General features: G+C 29.9%; 6 protein-coding genes across 14 annotated transcripts; 2 read left to right on the forward strand and 4 right to left on the reverse strand.

Annotated features, from left to right (window-relative positions):
* The first annotated feature begins 12 nt into the window (after positions 1–12).
* On the forward strand, positions 13–15,766 carry LOC127072007 (RNA helicase aquarius). Of its 3 annotated transcripts, XM_051011983.1 has the most exons (16): positions 13–152; positions 264–550; positions 692–1,328; positions 1,606–1,784; positions 11,127–11,240; positions 11,373–11,476; positions 11,564–11,675; positions 11,765–11,978; positions 12,077–12,125; positions 12,209–12,444; positions 12,540–12,927; positions 13,015–13,263; positions 13,353–13,710; positions 13,804–14,060; positions 14,161–15,295; positions 15,410–15,766. In XM_051011983.1, exons 2-16 carry the CDS (start codon positions 467–469, stop codon positions 15,635–15,637), a joined length of 4,344 nt encoding a protein of 1,447 aa, XP_050867940.1. In that variant the 5' UTR covers positions 13–152; positions 264–466; the 3' UTR covers positions 15,638–15,766. The 3 variants fall into 3 exon arrangements, with proteins under 3 accessions (XP_050867940.1, XP_050867941.1, XP_050867942.1); XM_051011984.1 differs by lacking the exons at positions 13–152; positions 264–550 and having other exon boundaries at positions 1,190–1,362; XM_051011985.1 differs by lacking the exons at positions 13–152; positions 264–550; positions 692–1,328; positions 1,606–1,784 and adding an exon at positions 9,819–10,893.
* Positions 1,902–4,211, reverse strand: LOC127072019 (probable G-protein coupled receptor Mth-like 5). Its single transcript, XM_051012012.1, has 2 exons — positions 2,932–4,211; positions 1,902–2,857 (listed from the first exon to the last, which is right to left on the reverse strand). The coding sequence occupies exons 1-2, from the start codon at positions 3,716–3,718 to the stop codon at positions 2,205–2,207; spliced, it is 1,440 nt and encodes a 479-aa protein (XP_050867969.1). The 5' UTR covers positions 3,719–4,211; the 3' UTR covers positions 1,902–2,204.
* On the reverse strand, positions 5,093–9,474 carry LOC127072021 (G-protein coupled receptor Mth2-like). Of its 5 annotated transcripts, none has more exons than XM_051012020.1 (8): positions 9,172–9,474; positions 8,747–8,978; positions 7,560–7,809; positions 7,155–7,453; positions 6,981–7,059; positions 6,741–6,901; positions 6,406–6,643; positions 5,093–5,969 (listed from the first exon to the last, which is right to left on the reverse strand). In XM_051012020.1, the coding sequence occupies exons 2-8, from the start codon at positions 8,793–8,795 to the stop codon at positions 5,771–5,773; spliced, it is 1,275 nt and encodes a 424-aa protein (XP_050867977.1). In that variant the 5' UTR covers positions 8,796–8,978; positions 9,172–9,474; the 3' UTR covers positions 5,093–5,770. The 5 variants fall into 5 exon arrangements, with proteins under 5 accessions (XP_050867977.1, XP_050867975.1, XP_050867978.1 ...); XM_051012018.1 differs by having other exon boundaries at positions 8,747–9,074; XM_051012021.1 differs by having other exon boundaries at positions 9,380–9,429.
* On the reverse strand, positions 15,738–17,290 carry LOC127072024 (uncharacterized). Of its 2 annotated transcripts, none has more exons than XM_051012024.1 (3): positions 17,063–17,290; positions 16,734–16,984; positions 15,738–16,654 (listed from the first exon to the last, which is right to left on the reverse strand). In XM_051012024.1, exons 1-3 carry the CDS (start codon positions 17,096–17,098, stop codon positions 15,967–15,969), a joined length of 975 nt encoding a protein of 324 aa, XP_050867981.1. In that variant the 5' UTR covers positions 17,099–17,290; the 3' UTR covers positions 15,738–15,966. The 2 variants fall into 2 exon arrangements, with proteins under 2 accessions (XP_050867981.1, XP_050867982.1); XM_051012025.1 differs by having other exon boundaries at positions 16,734–16,966; positions 17,063–17,289.
* Positions 17,291–17,566: 276 nt separating this feature from the next.
* LOC127072026 (protein C3orf33) lies at positions 17,567–19,065 on the forward strand. 2 transcript variants are annotated; one of them, XM_051012027.1, is made up of 5 exons: positions 17,567–17,936; positions 18,021–18,080; positions 18,158–18,356; positions 18,458–18,603; positions 18,689–19,065. In XM_051012027.1, exons 1-5 carry the CDS (start codon positions 17,862–17,864, stop codon positions 18,947–18,949), a joined length of 741 nt encoding a protein of 246 aa, XP_050867984.1. In that variant the 5' UTR covers positions 17,567–17,861; the 3' UTR covers positions 18,950–19,065. The 2 variants fall into 2 exon arrangements, with proteins under 2 accessions (XP_050867984.1, XP_050867985.1); XM_051012028.1 differs by having other exon boundaries at positions 17,568–17,936; positions 18,494–18,603.
* Positions 19,066–19,413: 348 nt separating this feature from the next.
* On the reverse strand, positions 19,414–22,315 carry LOC127072016 (adipocyte plasma membrane-associated protein Hemomucin). The gene is made up of 4 exons (XM_051012007.1): positions 22,173–22,315; positions 21,906–22,111; positions 21,491–21,773; positions 19,414–21,407 (listed from the first exon to the last, which is right to left on the reverse strand). The coding sequence occupies exons 1-4, from the start codon at positions 22,280–22,282 to the stop codon at positions 20,165–20,167; spliced, it is 1,842 nt and encodes a 613-aa protein (XP_050867964.1). The 5' UTR covers positions 22,283–22,315; the 3' UTR covers positions 19,414–20,164.
* Between the last annotated feature and the right edge of the window lie 9 nt (positions 22,316–22,324).

The following is a 22,324-nucleotide window of genomic DNA, read 5'->3' on the forward strand; positions in this document are numbered from 1 at the left end:
AATTTTATAATTAATTTCGAATTGAAATATCAAAAATCATTGTACCAATGACAATACATGAAAATTACTTTAATCGATTAAAGATATAGACAACGATGTCAACGACGTAATATTATATTTATTTCATCTGCTACCACGCTTACCGAGTATTAGTAAGTTTCGTAGATAAGCAATTTGCTGTAATTTTAAAAATTATATATATGGTTATTAATTTAATTATATATTAATATTTTGAAAAAAATAAAAAATGTTGATAAATTTAGGAAATATAATTGGTATAACATTGGAAATGTTATTTTGAATTACATGATCGTGTGATATATTTGTATATATATATATAACCGAACAAAACGTGTACGCGTCGAATGAAGTGCAGTAACGTTCAAGCTACTTAATTTATATACTGAATTATATTTTGTGTTATATTGTGAAAAAGTATATAAAATAAAAATATTGATGATCAAAAATGGAAAATCAAAATGTTCCTTCCATCAAAAGTAATAATCCTGCTCCAACGGTTGAGCAGATTAATGCAGATAAAATAACTCAGGTATTTCATTTAATTGTTTTATTCGATTGTATCGGTTTCGTTTTTAAGATCAGATTATTTAAATAAATAATACTCATTTTTGTATAACTTAATCGTATATAAAACAATTTGAAACGATCAAATTTTTGGTTTATTTTACAGTTGGCCAACAAGTATTGGGCACCACATACTACAGATATACATCTTCCATTTAATTCTCAAATAGTAGATGACATTTATATTCAAGAAATATGTGCTTCGAAGTTTTCAATTCGGCGCATTATGATGCTAGAATTCAGTCAATATTTGGAAAATTTTCTTTGGCCAAATTATCATGTGGAAAGTGCTACACGTGCTCATACTATGTCTATTGTTGTTATGGTCAATGAGAAATTTCGAGAACGTGTACAAGTTTGGGAGGCATTTGAAAAAAATCCTACTCATTTTGCAGGATTTTTTCAGAAAGTTCTTGAAGCATGTTTAGAAGAAAGTATAATGGATTTTGATCTTAAGGAACAAACTGCTCTTATTGTTTTTTTGAATCATTGCTTCAATTCTATGGAAGTACCATTAGTTAGAGAAGAAGTTAAGAGATTGGTATCGTTGTCTATGTGGATTTCATTGCAAGAGGGACGTAGAGAATTAGAATTTAAAAAATATCCAAAATGGAGAAAATATTGGAAGGTTATAAGAAAAAAAGATAACCCTGAGTTGAAAGAAAAATTAGAATGGGAACGTAAATTTTTGCACAGACTAATGATCAAATTTATGACTATATTAGAAACAATTCCACTTGAAGGTAATTGATGCACGAGTTCCTGACAGGAAAAAAGGTAAGCCATGACCTCTTGTTGTAAGCAAAAATATCAATGATCAAATAATATTTTAAGATACTAACAATCTGTGTTTTAAGAAACATGTTATATATAAAGAAATTTGTTCTTATGTCAGTTGTATATAGAGGCATACATATACCATTTTTGCTTTAGGAACTCGTGTCACTATTTTTTCTTATATTTTGATATATATGTTAATATATATTTTAGAACAATATGACTTTAAATATATTATTACAGAACCCGTTTTCCCTGACAAAATACGTTATTGTGAAAGATTTTTGGAACTGATCATTGATCTAGAGGCTCTTCTACCAACCAGACGCTTTTTTAATACTGTGATGGATGATTGCCATTTGGTAGTACGCTGTCAACTATCTAATTTGTTACATCGGTCAGAAGGTGGACTATTTGGTCAGGTAAGTTTTAGAAATATAATATCAGGATATAAGTAGAGTATGTAAGATAGTATATTTAATTGTGAGTATGCATGAATATTTATGAGAAATAATTCTCTTTTTATACAAAAATTGCCATATTATACAAACAAATATTACATAAATATTTTGAGAACATATAGGTTTCATAATTAACTTTAATTATATACCGAACATAGGTATTAATACTTTACTAGGTAATATATATTTATAAAGTTGTATTATATTATTAATTAATACACACTCTGATTATATACACAAATCTATTTGATTTAAGGCACATACAATTTACAAGATATCAAATATCATAACACTATTTAAGATTTATTGATATTAAACATTAGATATGTCTTACTTGGACATTCAGTCAGAGTTATTTATAAAATATAACATAAATGCACTTTAATAACCTGCATTTATTGCTGTCATCTCTTCTCCCCAATCAAGGCCTTCAATATTATCTCCAGTATTACAACAATTGCATGTTTTTCCAAGTAAAAATGTGACTCTTTTTTGACCAAATACACATATATAAAGTACAAAAATTGCTTGTAACAAGTTAACAATAATGTAGCAATATGCTAAAGCTTCATATTTTAATCCTGACAATAATAAAGATATCCAACTAATGCTCATTATTGTAAACAGAAAAACAAACATTCTGAAGCTGTATTTCATTTTATGATGAATTCTGCCATATGTACTCATTCTTTTAATCCTGTTTGCTGTTGTTAAAACAAAGCAAAAGTCAACTATTATTGTAAGAGCAATAGACATAAATAATACTGAAAGAGCTAGCCAGCCAACAGTTTCTTGAGCAGGGTATACTGTACCACCTATAGAGGGTTTATCAGTTTCTAATGCAAAATGAGCAAAAATAGCCGTTGCAGCAATAGTAATGGTTGATCCCCAAACATATGTGGAGTAGTAACAATATTTTCTCCCATCAGTTATACGCAAAAATACATTACGAGATCTGAATGTATTCCAAACATAATAGCCCAAAGCATTGAGCCAAAAGAAAGCTGCTAATAAAGACACATATGCGACTGTATCTGAAAAAATCAAAGAAAATCAAATAAAAATTTGATTTTATTGAAATTCTGCATTTAGTTGGTTTTAAACTTACCAGCTATCATAAAGCTAACATGACTACCAAGTTCAGTGAATATTCTTACTGTTGAGGCACATTGATTTGTTATAAGGCACAGTGTCATAGTAGTTATCATATTACCTACAAGATCTCGTAATTGCGGTAAAACAAAATAAATTACTGCGACAATAAGATATGCTGCTATAGATATGGCATGAAAGGCAGGATCAATAGCATGTTTCATCAAGTAATTGGCATCTGTCCATTGAACAGGTACCTCAGGCACACATATCATAGCATAGGTAGCAACTAAATGATCTCTACTTAAGATAGCTTTATCTGCACAATATTTCCCGAAAGAATAATCATAGTGAATGGATTTCTCATCTTCTTCATCATCAAATCTGAATGATTCTACGACCTCTTCGCCATTTCTGCTTGTTTCTTTCTTTAGATCATCGATATAATGTCTAAGTTTGCCAAAGGGTAATACAATAGCCAATCTATCTGGTCCAGAAGGATAATAATATACATGCCATTGATGTTCATTACTATGACATTTAGGTAATCCAAAACGATAATCTGGAGTAACTTGAGTTCGTAACAAAAGGTCGGAGTCTTTGTCTTCGGTATATTCCGGTTGCCATGGTTTCGTTTCGTTTGTAACCGATAATGGTGTGCACGTGTCGTCCAGAAGAAGTTCACTGAGTTCGCAACACTTTGCGATCTTTACTGTATTTATTTTGGCATTTGCATTTCCACCGGCGAATCCTGAATGACTCGCTAGGAATGATACGAGAAGAAATGCCGTTGCAAGATGCATGTCACTCTCGTATTACTCCCTTCTCTCTCTCTCTTTCTTTCTCCTCTCTCACACACACCAAAGGCGTGCGTATTTTCTATCTTTCTCACTTTTGCTATTCTTTCTTTCTTCCTCTATTATCATCACCTTTGTTCCTTTCGTGTCCTTCCATTAATTTAACATTTTCAACGTGTAATAAATTTTTCGGAGACGTTACTCGGAAATATATATGTAAATTGATGAAATATTGATTTCCACTCTCTCTTACAGGACGTTTAAGGTCTGTACACACGTACGCGCGAATAAGGCAATACATTGGAATCATCTTCGCTTTGCCATACCTGTCGCTAGTACTGCTTGTAGACAAAACCGCTTGCAAAGAAGCCTACCCCTGCCCATCCATACTCATCGTCTCCTTCTCCTACTTCTCCTTCTCTTTATCTCTACCCATTCTTGTTTCCCCTTGCGCTCTTCTATACTTTATCTTTCTTATATACTATCCTAGTTCCCCCTCTATGCGTTTATTCCCCTAATTTATTCTCTCTCTCTCTGTCTGTCTGTCTCTCTCTGTCTCTCTCTCTCTCTCTCTCTCTCTCTCACTCACTCACTCACTCACTCACTCACTCACTCACTCACTCACTCACTCACTCACTCACTCACTCACTCACTCACTCACTCTCTTTCTCCCCCTTCTTATATCTTCTGTATATGTTCTGTACGTTGTGTGTGCGCGTGCGCGTGCGTGCGTATAAGAAGCTGCACACTATTACAAAAAATTTAAAATCAATTCATACTGAACACATCTGAATTAGACATTTTTTGATTAATTGCTATTAATCTATTTTCTGATTTTTCTATATCTACGCTGTTACTTCTTTATACGATGATTCATGCGTTTGTCATGCTTGTATTACTGTTCCAGGTATTCCGTATAAAAAAAAAAAATAAGTAAATGATGATCGCTTGTAAAACATGCGAATGGATGCGATAAGAAATGTTTTGTAAATGTCTTTTAACGTCAATATGTTTTAAATGTCGATAAGTTAGAAGAGAAAACAAATGGTATTTGCATTATGTGTGAACGATGCTTAAAAACGAATGAAGTATCTTCTGTGACTAGATTAAATTGTTTTTTATCATATTAACGGAGTGTGTCTTCGTTGATGCGCGGGTAACTCTTCTCTCGCATACCTCTTTGTTAATGGGTAGTACAAACGCTTCCTTTTTGCAACGTTTCGTAAATGATACTTATGCGACTACAGCAATGCAGAACGTTTCATAGTCAATACATATAATCGCTTATGCATCAATAAGATTTAATGCGCCAATAATGATTGTATTTTGATACAATGATATTTGATATTGATGTAAAAGAAATCTTTATATTGTATTACATTTTGATTTGTCAGATTTATTTATTTATGCATACATATGTTTTAATTTGTAAAAAAAAATTTTTTTCAAATGAACAATATTCTCATCGTGTTGATGATGAGTCGTTCGATTGTGTCAGATCTGTCGATATTGCTATACGTACAAAGTCCAATTTTATGTATCGCGCGAAAGAAAAAGAAATCCTCAGTCGATGCTTTGTTTTTTACATTAGAGAAATTTAAATATGATTGTCTTTCATTGTCATTTCGTTTCGCTGATACTAACAGTTTTTAAAACAAAAGGTATCAGCATAGAACGAATAGACAGATGTAATAAACGATATATGTACTTATATTTTATTCTCCTTTTTCTCGATTTTTCGTAATTACTTAATATTTACAGAGATTCCTGTACAATAATAATCTTTTTCTTTGCTCCAACAGCAGAGAAAATTATATTAGACTACATGAAGAATATGCATGGATTCTAGAGATATGCATGATTAATTTATTCGTAATATGAAAAACTAGATATTATTTCTTCTCTATGTCCTACGATATTGAATAATAATTTCCACCTAATGCGATTTAAAAATTTGATAGTTAAATTAGAATGAGATCGTAAATTGATACTATCTTCCTCTCCATGTTTTGAAGGGTTCCAGAAAGTTTCTAAGAATATCATGAATGAATGAATATCCTAGTCTTGTTGAGACAATTCCAATTCTTCTGGTAATACTATCTCACATTCCTCATCTTCGTAAGCTGTCCATGATTTAGGGAAGACTATACCACAAGGTTTCTTTTTCGCCAAAAGCTTTCTCACTCTTTTTCGTGTTACAACCAAAAGAAGAAATATGATAAAACCTTGCAATGTATTGAGAATATCCGTTGGTATCCTAATACAAAGGAAAACGAACATGAAATAAAAACCCGAAATAGAATAAAAAATCGAGGACACGCTCGAGAGAATATTGCATATCGTGAGAGATTCGCTTAATATAAAGAAAAAGAAGAAGAAAGAAAAAAAAACAAAAAAAAAACTAGATATTTGATATACCGCGTCACTGTATTAAAATACAAAGAAGAAACGAAGAATGTACGCCAAAGGCTATATTTTAATAACTGCTTGTGTGATTTGTGGGATGTGTGATGTGTGTATGTGTGTGCGTGTGTGTATTAATCTATACATTTTGAAGGATCATTATCATCATCATCATCATCATCATCATGATTATTATCCATTCTATATTACGAAATAAATTTTATTTGCGAGAATATACTAAGATATATTATAAGGGAATAAGAAACTTAATTGATTCGATATATACATACCAATACCACTGAGTTGTGCCAGCAGCGAATGATAATATTTCAAAGATCCATGTGATACCCATAACAAGCATAAGCTTTATATAAAGCAAACATTTAAATCGTAAAGCTCGTAGTTTGTTTCCACTATACTCTCGATATTCATGCCATAATCTCCAACTCGTTAGACCCAAATAGATAACATTTAGTGTCAATAGAAAGGCAATTGGACCATAAAAAAACACCCATACTTCTGCCGTCCCTAAAGAATTCAATATATATATATAAAACGGGAAAGAGAAACAAAGATATGATTAATGTGAACTTAAATAGAAATATAAAGAATTTTTATAACTTACCGTTAAACCAACATCTGTATTCGCCAAAATGAGGTTTCAAGTGAGACCCTTGAATATGATGAGCGACCAATGCTGATATTAGAAAACATGTCGGTACGAACCATCCAAAAACACAATATATAGGAAAGAGTACTCTATCTTTGATCGGAAAGTTTTTAAACCTAAGAATATAATCGTTTTTATTAAATTAGTTCAAAAAAGAAATTCCTTATAAAAATGTATGAACTATTTTTCGCTCACCAAACAGTTCGCCAAATATTAAAAGCCACAATGTTCAGCCAAAAGAAGGCAGTTATAAAGGCATAGTAGAGAAAGAATGCTAAAGTGAAAAAATATGTTTTATTAATATTCTAAATCTTTAGCATCTAAAGATATATATATATACACACACACAATGAATATATATATATATACCTAATGTAACACACATCGTTATTTCTTCGCTCTCATACTCTTTGATATGTTGTATGCAAAGAATAATATAACTGATTGCCAAAGAAGACACCGCGCCCATCATTGCTTTGTCTTGTATTTCCCGAAGTTCGGGAAGGATCAAATAAACTGTCAAAGTAGCGATTAAAAATATCGCCGATATCATACTGAGAATAAAGAAAAGTATGCTTTTCCATAGAGGTGGCTCGTCCATATATGTTTCTTCAAAGCACACGAATGCAGACGGTTTATCGACATGTTCCGTATGCATTATACAAAAGCTATGATAATTAAAATTTTTTATGAGTTTGAATGAAACGTTAGAAGAAGAAGAAAAACAGTTCAAAAATTAAATGGATTGTGAATGAAAAGTAATAGAACATTTACTGATCCTGTGATATTTGAATGAGACTTTCGATTTCTGTCAGTACTGTTCCATTCTTCGTTTGAATAATATTAAATTCTTCGCCATTTATTTTATAAAAGCCGAGTGTACATTTGATACGAATGTTACTGCCGTCACTGCAATTCCTTCCGGCTACCCACGTCGTACCATTTTGACAGCAATTTATGTCGATGGCTTCGCTTAATAAGCTGGTCCATATCAGCCAATGAAGGCATACTATCCAAACAGGTACTGTAAAAGCGTTAAGCGAAATGAGTTCATACGAGAAATTAATAGGACAACGCGTTATGTTGTGTTCGTTATTTCAATTTTCCTAATGCAACTGAATAAATTAAAAAGAATTAAGCGATTAAAAAAGAGAAATAGTAGAAGAGCCATTAAAATGAACGCAAGAAAACACGAGAAACACGTTTCGAATAGCTTATATCATACCATGTGTTTTTACAATATATTAATGCATATTTTGGTAATTAAATGTGCAGGGAGTCATGATTCACGATAATCGCGATTTCCAATATTGGAAAATAGAAAGACTATCTGTAGATTTATCTTCGATAAAAACGATAATATTGTACTAAGTATTTCGCATATAACGTGCATTCGTAATATTAATAGACGTGAGATAAAAGAGAAATGAATCATATCAAATAAATATGAATGAAAGATATCGTATTTGTATTATGATTTATAAATAATATTCGTAAAAATATAATTATTCGACTTGAGCAGATCGTATGATAGTACGATGTTATTTGATCCCAAATCTTGCTTGACGTTAACACAATCATTGATTTCTTTTATCATTCTATACGATCTTACAAAATTTGTGCAATCTTTTTTCTATATACGCTGATTTCAATGTTTGTGACGTATAATGTCTAAATTTATTATTAAACGTGATGTATTTCTTAATATTTTCACGAAAAGCTAATCGCTTTATATTTTATCTGTGCACACATTATACATATGTATATGCATTAAATATATATGCATATTTACAAAGAACGAATTTATGCCATATGATGGGCGTACGTAAATATAAAAAGACGCACGTCGTTAACAAATGTGTTAATACATATGTCTTTTATCTTTACCAAAAGAATTAATTTTCATATATAATGTGTATTTATTATCTCAAAAATGAAATAGAAAAATAATGAGAGCTTACCTTTCATCGATAATAAAGGTTTTCCACTGTGATTCATATTCGACAACATTGTTTTCACTTTTCATTACCGCATTTCGTTTTTCTCTCATCAGAGTATTGAGAATAAAAAAAAAAAAAATAGAAGAAATCAAAACAGGATGAAACTTTGATCATACAATCGTATCCGTTATTCGTTATATGGCACACGGTTATCAAAGGTCACCATAAATAGATTTATGCGTGAGAAAGTCAACTGTAAAAGGAGTCCAAGAGTAATTCGTCAACGTTAACATTCCTCTTCACTAAATATTATCTATATCACACTATGTGACTTTCGGAGTTTCTCAGGCTGAAAGAATTTTTCACTCTTAAAAATATCAATGTACAGAAAGAGAAAGGGAAAGAGAAGAAGAAGATCGAGAAAGAAAACAGAATGACAAAGCTACCCTGGCTATTCTTGCACTTCTGACTCGACGACTACAGCACTGGGATAAAAAGGAAATGAAAAGTCAACGCGATCTATGTTCTTTCATTTTTTATGTATTGGAAAATTATAAACGATGTTTTTGATTGTCTCGAAACATTCTACTACAAATATTTTCTAGATACTTCAGATTTAAATGTATATTTAACTTTGGATAATATTAAAAGTACTTCTTGTTTTGAACGTATTATAAAACCAAGAAGAGATCGCTAGAGGAACGTTAACGCACACGCGATACGCACGATACTGAACGATTGTTCGAGCCATCAGGCGTTTCTCGCGAACGCCCATAGATAGTAAATACCTGCTTCTCGACGACAAGTTACATTTTTTCTTTCGATCAAGAAAGATAGATAAAAAGAAAAAAAAAAAAGAAAATAATCAATTGAAGCATCTTATATTCTTGATCGATCAAAATTTAAATACTATATTATTCTTTCTATTTAATTATTATGAAAATTAATTATTCATTCTTCTTGTAATTATACAGTGTATATATATATATATATATACACTGTATAATTATATATATATATATAATTGTGTGTGTGTTAGCTATAATTTATTTTTTATTAAGAAACTTTAGAGAAATGATATATTACTTTTTATTAAGAGTATATACTTCCGGCTAGATATTTATTAGAAAAACATATTGAAAATAGAGATTTAAGAGAAATAATTCGTATAAATAATACATTACAAATCCCCTTAATCGACGCATTGGTATATTATATTAACAATCAAATATAATAATATCAGTCATCGATGGATATTATATTACTTTGAATATACGACATTATATTGATAGTCTAATTTTAGCACTTAACATGCGATGATAAGCCAAGCTTATTCTATATAAGCATTATATACACGTGTGAAACATTAAATTAACTACACGTGTCATGATAATGCGTACCAATGTCAATTGTAAATTCTCTTATAAACACTCATTTGCTTATATTATAAATTCTTGTCAAGATGTATAAGTATGTATACATATATAATCGAATCGCAAATAATCATAGGATAAATATAATAAGTTAGTTGTAATTGATAATATGAACAGAATAACAATGAAAAATGTTTAATCTACAATATACAGAAGAGTATTGTAAAGAAAAAAATTCCATTGCTTTATCATAATAACATTTTGTAGTGTTGTAGTTGAAGTGCATCGAGAGACTCGAAGAATGCCAATTACATTGACGCGTGAATAAAAATGATTAATTATAATCGTCGCTATATACATATTTTTTTATTGTTATTATTATTTTTTTTTATTTTTATTTTTTTTATGTTAACTTATACAGAATCGTTCTTCGTCGTCGTGAATTGACAAAAAAATGTTGAATCTTTCGAAATCAAAAAAAACTGGTCTCAAAAATCTATGTATAATTTGCATACTACTCATGTATTTTTTATTAGTATTGAAATGAAATGGGAATTTATCATAACATAAATGTAATTAGTCGAGACTTTCGTAAAAGGACTTACGGAAAAAAAGTAAATTAAAAAGAAACGTGTGTGTGTGTATTTTATATATATATATATATATATATAATAGCGAAACAAGGTAACGCACGTCAATTGGAATGGAAGAGAAAGAGAGAGAGATGAAAATCACCGAGTCCTTGAAATGAGAAAGAGATACATCTGCTCCTGTACTGTCATCATTTATAATAACGTTTGTAATAATAAAATCAATTATTAAAATATTTGCATAAAATAGTAAAACATCAATTATTATTCATATAAACGATTAGAGACTATATAGATATTTATATTCAATTATTTATAGTCAGAGCTTGATGAACTTTGTAACGATACATGTTACGTTTATATTATGAAATAATTTAATATGCTTAAAAAAAAACTCATATTATGTGTTTCATTAATCATATACGATCGATATTTCAGCTCCTGGAAATGCTGAAGTTTTATGCCAGATTCGAAATTAGCGAAGAAACGGGAGATCCTTTGACCGATCACGATATGACTCAATTACATTATGCCAAAATTACGTCCCTTCAGGTATAGATGATATATATATATATATATATATATATATATATATGCCTATAACGTATCGATCATTTCTATGTATGATAAGTGTGTATAAATTATAAAATCTACATATGTTTTTTTTTTTTTTTTTATATGTAGAAAGCGGTTTTCGCTAAATTTCGTGATCTACGGAATTTTGCCTTGGCAAATGTAGCAAGTGTGGATACCAGAGATGCACTTAATAAACATTTTGGATCTCTTAGGTGAATATATCTCATTGAATATAAATTTATTTTATGACAGAATAAAAATATATTTATTTGCATTTACATTTGTTGATTTTTTTTTAGTCAAGAAGAATTGAAATCTATTGCAAGTTATTTAAATCTGGTACCACCAAAGGAAAGAGAGAAGAATGAAAATTGGTATCGCTTGGACATAGATTTTCTTCGAGAATTATTAGTAATTTAAAAGCAATTTTTACTCTTATTTTCGAAAGTGGAACTCCCCCTTTTTTTTCTTTAAAAAATTTTGTTTCTTTTCTATTTCAGATATCGCGACACGAACGTAGAGCATCTCAACTCGAAGAATTAAATGAAATGCCACTCTATCCAACCGAAGATATCATTTGGAACGAAAGTATCGTACCAACCGAATATTTTTCAGGCGAAGGCTGTTTAGCTTTGCCGAAATTAAACTTGCAATTTTTAACTCTGCACGATTATCTTTTAAGAAACTTTAATCTTTTTCGTTTAGAATCCACGTGTACGTATGTTTGAATGAACTTGATATTTTCTTCTAAAAAAATAAACCTCCATTTTTGAAACGTGTAATGTATATATCGATTTCATTATTATTTACAGATGAAATACGTCAAGATATCGAAGACGCTGTGAGTAGATTGAGTCCATGGTATGTGATTCATATGAATTACGATAGGTCAAATCATATACGATCCCTATTCACTGAATAACATTACTTTAATAATTTTTTAGGCAAGCAGAAGATGGTGGTGTATATTTTGGTGGTTGGGCTAGAATGGCCCAACCCATTACTCAATTTGCAGTGGTTGAAGTAGCCAAACCTAATATTGGTGAAAAGAGACCATCCCGAGTACGTGCCGATGTCACGATCAACTTGAGTGTTCGAAAGGAGATCAAGTCAGAATGGGAAAATCTTCGGAAGCATGATGTTTGTTTTCTTATTACAGTGAAACCACAAAATCCAATCGGTAACATTAAAATTATATTATCTTTGAGACTATAAAATTAACATTTATATCCAGAGGAAGAGAGAGATTTCAACAGATTCTTGTTATGCTAATAGGTACAAAATATAGTCATAAGCTTCCTTTTATACCACAAGTTGGTTTAGCGACAGTACGTGGATGTGAAGTAGAGGGTATGTTAGATTCCAATGGAAGAGTTATAGAAGATGGCCCTGAGCCAAGACCTATTTTACCAGGAGATACAAGAACTTACAGAGTATGGTTAGACTCTAATCAATATCGAATCGATATGGATAACGCTAGTCACGGGGGTGAAGATGTTTACGAAGGATTTAATGTAATAATGAGACGAAAGCCTAAAGAAAATAACTTTAAAGCTGTTTTAGAGACTATACGAGAACTCATGAACACGGAATGTGTTGTTCCGGATTGGCTTCATGATATTATACTTGGATATGGTGATCCTGGTGCTGCTCGTTATTCCAGGTATGATCTCTGACAAATGGAATTTTATTAACATTGTAATATTAAAATAGTGTGATAATATTCATTGATCATCATAATTACTAACAGAATGCCGAATGAAATAGCAACGATGGATTTCAACGATACGTTTCTCGATATAAACCATTTACGATCTAGCTTTCCACATTACGAGATTATAGTAAAATGCGATGAACCAGAAAAACTCGTTAGACCTTTCCGATTGACGTTCGAAGATGTTATCGCCAAACAAAATAATGAACATATTGACAAAATTATTATAGTTGAACCTCACGTACCTCCTAGCCGAGGTCCATACAAAGCTAATGAACCTAAAAAGTTCGTATAAAAAGAATTATTTGTGCATGATCTTGTTATTCTTTAAATTAGGTTATTTTATACAAATATATATTTGATATTTATTGCAGAAATCAAATACCTTTTACACCAACACAAGTGGAGGCCATCAGAGCTGGAATGCAACCAGGTTTAACACTTGTAGTAGGTCCACCTGGTACTGGTAAAACTGATGTAGCAGTTCAAATTATATCTAATCTTTATCATAATTTTCCTTATCAAAGAACACTCATTGTGACGCATTCAAATCAAGCACTAAATCAATTGTTTGAAAAAATTATGGCACTTGATATAGACGAACGTCACTTGTTACGTCTTGGTCATGGAGAAGAAGCATTAGAAACTGAAAAAGATTTCAGTAGGTATGGTAGAGTAAATTATGTGCTAGCTAAACGTTTAGATCTACTTATGGAAGTACAAAGACTACAGGTAAAGAATCAATTTTATTATATTATACTAAATTTATTATTATATAAATTATACTGAAAACGTTGATATAATTTTATTAATCTTTGTTAAAAGGAATCATTGAATGTGAAGGGTGATGTAGCGTATACATGTGAGACAGCAGGACATTTTTTTATGTATCAAATACAAACACGTTGGGAACGTTTTGAGACTAAAATTAAACAAAGACAAGGATCAGACGCATCGTCGTCGTCGGCTTTTATCGTGGATGAAGAATTTCCATTCCATAAATTCTTCGATAATGCACCACAACCATTGTTTAAACATAAGACATTTGAAGAAGATATGGAGATTGCACGTAGTTGTTTCCGGTACATACGTCGTTTCCATTTCTTCATTATATTTGATAATTACATTCTATAAATATTTATTTTATATGTTCGATCTAATCTAAGTACATTATGTTTATAGATATATTGAAAGAATATTCGCACAATTAGAAGAGTTTAGAGCATTTGAGTTGCTCAGATCCGGACTTGATAGATCTAAATATTTACTAGTGAAGGAAGCAAAAGTTATAGCTATGACGTGTACGCATGCAGCTTTAAAAAGGCGTGAACTTGTGGATATGGGTTTCAAATATGACAACATCCTAATGGAGGAGTCTGCACAAATTTTAGAAATTGAAACTTTCATTCCGTTATTACTCCAAAATCCTCAAGATGGTTATAATCGTTTAAAACGTTGGATAATGATTGGAGATCATCATCAATTACCACCTGTTATTAAAAATATGGCATTCCAAAAATATTCGAATATGGAACAGTCTCTTTTTGCACGATTCGTAAGATTAGGTGTTCCAACTGTTGATTTAGATGGCCAAGGACGAGCCAGGCCAAGTATATGTAATTTATATAATTGGCGATACAAAAAGCTTGGTAATTTATTACACGTAGAACGTAGTGCTGAATATTTAGTGGCAAATGCAGGTTTCCTTTACGATTTTCAATTGGTTAATGTTGAAGATTTCAATGGTATTGGAGAAAGTGAACCTAGCGCATATTTTTATCAAAATCTCGCTGAAGCAGAATATTGTGTTGCTGTATTTATGTACATGCGTCTGTTGGGTTATCCAGCGGATAAAATTAGTATATTAACTACATATAACGGTCAAAAGCACCTTATAAGAGATGTAATCAATATAAGATGTGCAAATAATCCATTAATAGGTCGGCCAAACAAAGTAACCACCGTTGATAAGTATCAGGGTCAACAAAATGATTATATAATATTATCTCTAGTAAAAACACGAGCAGTAGGTCATCTAAGGGATGCTAGGCGTCTCGTGGTAGCAATGTCAAGAGCACGGCTAGGTCTATATGTCTTTGCCAGAGTATCGCTCTTTAAAAATTGTTTCGAGCTTACACCTGCATTCAATCAATTGATGCAGCGACCGTTAAAGCTTCAACTTTTACCACGAGAAACTTATCCTGCTGATAGATTAAACGATGCTATTCCATCTTCGTCTTCAATGGAAATAGAAGACATGCCACATATGGCTAAATTCGTTTACGATTATTATATGGAAAAAGTGAGTGGTATAAAGGTAAGGTTTCATTCCATGTATATATGTATATATAGTTCTTTTTGTTCTAAATAATTTATAGTGAACGTACGACTATATTCATATAATCAAATTTTATTTGTTTCTCAATATAAGGAATCACAAAAGATGTGGCAAAAACCAGGTAGTATGCAAACATCTGGTAGTCCAGTACATAAAGTCCCTGCTCATCCTGGTGCTGATGATGACACAGATGATGAAGAAGAAGGAGAGCAACAGCAAGAAACACAAGAGATTATAAATGAAATAACAGAAAATAAATGCGAACCGATACAAAACTTGATAGACGAACCAACTTCTGAAGCTGAAGATAACGACGAATGAATGTGTGATTAAGTTGGCTCTTTATTAAACATTTAAGTCCCTAATTATAAACAACCAAAAACGATTTAAAAATTCTTCGAAAATCGATTGATAATGTCAATTCTAAGAATATACATTTTATTAAAGCGATACAGGATAATTATTTTTTTATTAATATTATAATAAAATTATTTATATATATATGTACTTATATATTATATATATGTATATATATGTATATATATATAATATTATACACACACACGCGCGCGCACACATATACTATAAGTAATGCATTTATCAAAAGTAATTTTCATGATGATCAGTTTATACAATTCACTTTGTTCGTACTAAACGAATTCTGTTTTTTTTTTATTTGTAAGTGTTCCTTTTCTACGTGACTTTAATTTTTCTATTTTTTGTACTCTTTTGACATCCTCGTTTGAAATTTGTACGGTAGATGGTACGTAACTTTCATCAAATTTCATTAACTTTCCTCTAAAATTAGGCTCATATTCTTCGACCAAAGTCTTTATACCTTTAGAATTAGGTACATATTCTTCTACTAATTCCATGGAAGTAATACTATGAGGTTCATAAGCTTCGTAAGAAGCATTGAGCTTTTTAATGGAGTTAGGTACATATGGAACATTATCCAAACCATCATTGCATGTTTGTACTGGTGTATATTCATTAGATGGCATTTGCATACTCTGCAGTGTACTTTTTCTACTTGGTATATATTTTAAAGGAGAAGAGTTTTTTTTTATAGGTGCATCTGGTACATACTCTTCTAATACCTGATGAGAAGAATAGTTTGACCGCTCTATCTGCGAACTGCTATGGTTTTCGGGTTTTTCTAGATCTTTTTCCTTCTTTATTAAACTATCTAATAATTCTTTAGAAGCTGGCTTTTCATCACCTGAGCTTTGTTCATGTATATCATTCTTTGTTAACTTTCTTCTTGCAGGTGATACGTTTACTCTAATCGTTAACAATGATGTATCTTTGGTCCATTCAAAGGATTCAATTGTACACCTGCAATTTAATTTTTAAATGTAAACGCATACAAGAAAAACTCAGAAAATTCCTTTCAAATAAAACATATTTTTCTTACGTGATCTCCAATTGTCTTGTAGATTTTTTCCATTGACAGCCTTCAAATTTCCTACGACATTGCTCGTTAATATTGTTTTTGCAGTTACGTAGAACGACTCTTTCCAATATTTTATAAACTGCCGCCCAATCTTCAAGATCGAGCCACTTGTTGGTTGAAATCTTTTTCTTCTTCATTTCGATAATTTGTTCTTGTACAGTAACGACAACCGTCGCCACACAATTGTCTGAAGCCTGAAAACACACCCACAGCTTTTGCTTTTATAATGACGAATATAAAAAAACATGATCATTTTGACAGCTGTCAACAGCTGTTGCAGGACAAAGTACCTTTATCACTTCTATGTATTGTCCCTCTCGAAACATCTTTATCTAATGTTTTTTCCTTCTACAAAATCTTACAAATTATTTTCTAATATACAAAATAATTATAGCAAAAAAAATAATAATTAAAACATTTATGGTGATGCTTTTGACAACACTACGACAATTTAGTATATTTTCTCTGTAGTCGCTTGTCGTTTCTTTACGCGCTACGTGACACATATGAACCAACATACACATATGAACGATAAATATACACATATACGTTTCATACACTATGAAAGTGAAACGAGTGAATGTATTACACGCATGCGTACATTCTCGTCTTGCCATGTGCGCGATCAAATCAATTATTATTCGAAAAAGTTTCAAATGTAATTTTTAAATACAACTAATAAAATTATAAAATAATATTAATATACATTTAAGAATATATTATTCTTACCTATACAACATTAACTATTTGTGAAAAATTCATTTATCATAATTGCAATTAAATTTAGATCTTTCTTTACTTAGGGTTGTACAACTGCACTCCAACTTATCCTATATTTTTTATTTAAATATTTTTTAATACAATCTTTTCTTGTACTTACGCCTAAATTTTAAATTACTAATATATATGTAGTAATTTTTTACTTTGATAGATTGCTCTTCTACACATTATATCTATACCGAGAAAAATAACGAATGTATAAAACAGACGTATGTAGAGTGTACTTAACCTTATAAAATCTAAGAAAGGTGATATATGTTATAAAAATAGAAATTGTAGAAAAATAAAACTTATAAAAAAGTAAAAATTATGGAGAAGGAAAAAGTACCCACTGTCTTCCAAAAGTTCACTATTTTTATGGAACGAAATAATCGAGCAGTAGAGGTAAGATATTTAAATATTACAGGAGGATTTTTAATATATTTTTATGATTATATTTCAGTTATATTGACATTCATTTTTCTGTAGTTTATTAGCTACGGCATCACTGGAATTGGTTTATTATTCGCATTGTATAAAATAAGGCCAGTATGTATGACACTTTTCTTACTTTAATATCATTGCTATCATTTATCAGTGATATTTATGTTTTTATTACCAACTAGTTTGCAAAATTTAAAAAACCATCTGATGTACCAAATCATTTTCTACAAAGTACAGAATTACAAGGACGTGTAACACATATAGATCCTTCATATGGCGTATTGCTTTTGATAGATCATAAACCTTTGATACCTTTTCCACAATTAGGCAGGGAGAAGTATTTACCTATAAAGTTAGCTGGCATTAATACAACTAATCATGGTAAGTATTATAATTTATTTAATTAATAATAATTAAATAATATTAATTATTAATATGTTTATATAATAGAAAAGTTAATAGAAAATTTTTAATTTCTGAAGTATATTTTAAACGTACTTCAAAATATATTATTATAGGTATAAGTTGGTTACAAACTATAATTCGTGGAGAAAAGATTACATTTCTTCCATTAACTAAAAAAAAGGATTATTTAAATTGTATTGTCACTTTTTCAGGAAAAGATCAGGTATATAAAAATATGTTTTTTAGAATTATATTTCATTATACATGCTGCATATACTGGTTATATTATTAATATTAAATATTTTTAGAAATGTATAAATATCGCGGAAGAATTAGTAAAGCTAGGTTTTGGTTCATTATGCACTGATCAAGATTATTTATTAAATAACAAATCTACATTAATATATTACAAGTCTTTAGTCAAAGCAGAGAAATTTGCACAATTTAAAAGAAATGGATACTGGCATTCGATTAAAAAGCCAACATTTTTATGGAAGATCAAAATATTTTTCAGTGAAAAGTTAAAATCTTTATTGCCAATATTTATAACAAAACAGCTGAATATTTAAATAGATCTATTCAGTATTTTCAATTTTATATACTTTATCAAAACAGAATTGTAGTTTCAAAATGTAAATCACCTGTTTATAAATATTATACAATAAAAAATTAGTGCTCCTATTGATATATGCCCAAGATATATGTTTGAAAGAATATCAACAAATATCAAATAGTAATTTTATTGTGAAATATATATTTATGGTATGACATTTCGAGCATTGAAAGTAATAATTAGCTTAATTCTATTAAAATTAATTCATAGAAAAAATATCTTATTCGTATATGTATATATATGTGATGTGATACTTAATTATGTGATGTATTAAGATAAGAATTAACATATGAAAATTTAATTGCATTTTTTCATTTTACATTTTAATGCATTTAATTTCCTCATATTTCTTTAAAATAGAGATAGAAATAAATTATCAATGTTATTAAAGATAAACGAAGAATTCATTCAATAAATAAATATATTCTCATAATTTTTATTAATCTCAAAAAATTCTTTATAAACATTTAAGACTACGCCTTATTAACTAACTGACATTCTTATACGATCAATGGAATCAAAATATATAAAGCAACATTTCTCTGTGTGGAACACAGAACAGGCACGACCGATGTAATTCACGTTAATGTGTAACGCTATTGTAGAAAACATTTCTGCACAATATTTATTTTTTTAACTTAAATCAATATTGTATATAATTTTTTATAAAAGATTTAATTTTTGAAATGTCTACCATGTTGAATTAATTCATTTTGATAGTCAAATTAAGCTAAAATTATTCTTAAGGATTTAAAAGATTTTTTCAATATTGCAAGTAGTTTTGAAAATAATTATTACATTTGTTGCTATATCGAAAACAATCCTGCGGTCACGTGCCTAAATACATATGTATATACATATATATAAACTCTATAGAGAGTTTATAAAACAAAATAATTTCGTGCTTATTTTTAAATATAAATCACAGTCTCTAATAGATATATAAGCATCTTTTGCCTTGCTCATTATTACAATGAAACCATATATAACAATAAAAAATTAACTATACCACAAATTTTTATGGAATGTATTTAAGAGAATTGAGTACGCGTTACTTTGAAATATAAAAATTCTATCTTATAATTAAATCAACTTGAAACATAAAACATAATATAAAACAACAACCCTACCTTACTTGACTTTTTAAATAATTATGTCTTAATATTAATTTTTATTTTGGAATGTTATTATTGTTTACTTTAGGAGATTCATTACTTTCATGTTCTTCTTTTTGCACTTGATTTTGAGCTTTAAATTGAGTATTTTGAACTGTTTGTTTATTTACCTTTGATTTTGAATTTGTTTCTTTTATATTTTCTGACTTAACAGGAGAAATTACTTTATTCTTTACTGTTTCTGATTTAATTTCCTTATTGTTAGATTTCGTTTCAGTACTTGATTTTACAGAAGGCTTAGTTGTAGCTGTGGTTGCTTTTGGAGTTGGAGTTGTTTTTGATACAGTATTTGGTTTAGTAGTAGTACTTGGTACTGATGTTGTACTTGGTTTGACAGTAGTACTTGGTACTGATGTTGCACTTGGTTTCGCAGTAGTACTTGGTTTGGCAGTAGTACTTGGTACTGATGCACTTGCTTTGGGAGTAGCCATGTTTTCCTGCTTAGTAGATGTTTTGGGACTTGTTCCAGTTGTAGTAGAAGTTTCTGTATTTCCTGCAGTTTTAGTTATAGGTTTTGCTGTCTCTACAGTTTGTGGTTTTACCGTTGCACTATATGTTTTTGGATGTTCCTTTGTATCTTGTAGATTTGAACGATGCATTAATTTTTCCGTTTGTGCTAAATGAGGGAAGGCTTGTTTCAAGGATATCCGAGCTACATGTTCATTATGTGGTGACCCTATCCATAAATATCCTTTGTGAATAAAAGCAGAACTTAGAAAACTTATCTGATTTGTTAAATATGCAGCATCAACAAGTTTTCCTGTGCTATCCAATTGCAATACTGCAGATATCGGTACCATCATAAAGTTTACTGTTTCAAACGAACCAATTGCATGAATGATTCTTTCTACGTAAAAATTTGGATAAACACTTTGCATTAATTTAAATGGAGCTTCTATTAATGTGAGAAGTCTTGCTAACATTTTTCTTAAATATGGATGTGGTATTAATGTTTGTAGCAATTGAGGATGTTCCTGATCTATATAACTATATAGACTAACTAGGAAGCCACCATGATTATCTTCATGTATATTATCTGGAAAGCCAGGAAGACCTTCGAGCAATATTTCTTGTTGTCCTGCTTTAGCTCCCTTTAAATTATATTTAATAATACGTGAAGTTAATGTTTCTAACACAATTAAAAAACTCTCATCTCTATTTAATTTCAATCCATTTGGAAATGCTAGATTTTCAAGTAATACTTCATTGGTTTTTGTAGCTGCATTATATCGAATAAGCCTGTAATAAATAATAATACAAAATATCTATATAAATGAATATATATTTATTTATTATAAATTATTATAAAAAATAATTTATACCTTCCAGATGGATTAGCTAATACACTAAAGATACCATCATATAATGGGAAATCTGTGCTAGAATCTGTCCAAAATATATCTCCATTTTCCGCTACATCTAAACTATTAGGTATTTGTGGAATTTTATTAGCTATTGGTTTAGATATGTCAATAATTTTTTGGTAATTTCCGTTTGGATCAACTTTAAAAATACCTAAATAAGTATCAATAACATACAAATTGCCTTTCTTATCAAATTTAATACCCAACACTTTACCACATTCATGATATTGCAAGACTCCATCTATAAGTTTTGATAAATTCAATTATTATTTGTACAATTATATATAAAAACAAAATTATGTTTTATTATTTTATAGAAAGGTAACTGATAATTATATAAATATAAATGGTAATTAAAAGCTTTTCAACTTACCACACTTTCCATCAAATTTTACAAAAGGTATAATTCCTTTCTCATCGATTTTAACAACATAGCCTCCATGTAAGCCAGTATATAATTCTCCATTATAAGAATCAAAACACTCAGGACCTTTAAACTTTCCAACATGCAAAATTTCGATCTCATTTAAACGATTATTAATACCTAATTTTCCACTTAGTTTAGTTGGTGGTGTTATGCTAAAATATTTATTAAAATAAGTTTTTTGAAAGTCTATAAAAATTAAATATAATCTATTACCTGTATTCTGAAAACGTAGCATCTGGAGGAAGTCCTGGTAAAAATGTAATCACAGCTAATAAAAGAGCAGTGTAAATGAAAGCAGTACCTATGGATTTAAGATACCCCATTACACGGATGAGAACGAAAGCAAACAAAAACTTAAAAGGTGT

The sequence above is a fragment of the Vespula vulgaris genome, chromosome 24, assembly GCF_905475345.1.
Source record: "Vespula vulgaris chromosome 24, iyVesVulg1.1, whole genome shotgun sequence".
In the NCBI taxonomy this organism is placed as follows: Eukaryota; Metazoa; Arthropoda; class Insecta; order Hymenoptera; family Vespidae; genus Vespula; species Vespula vulgaris.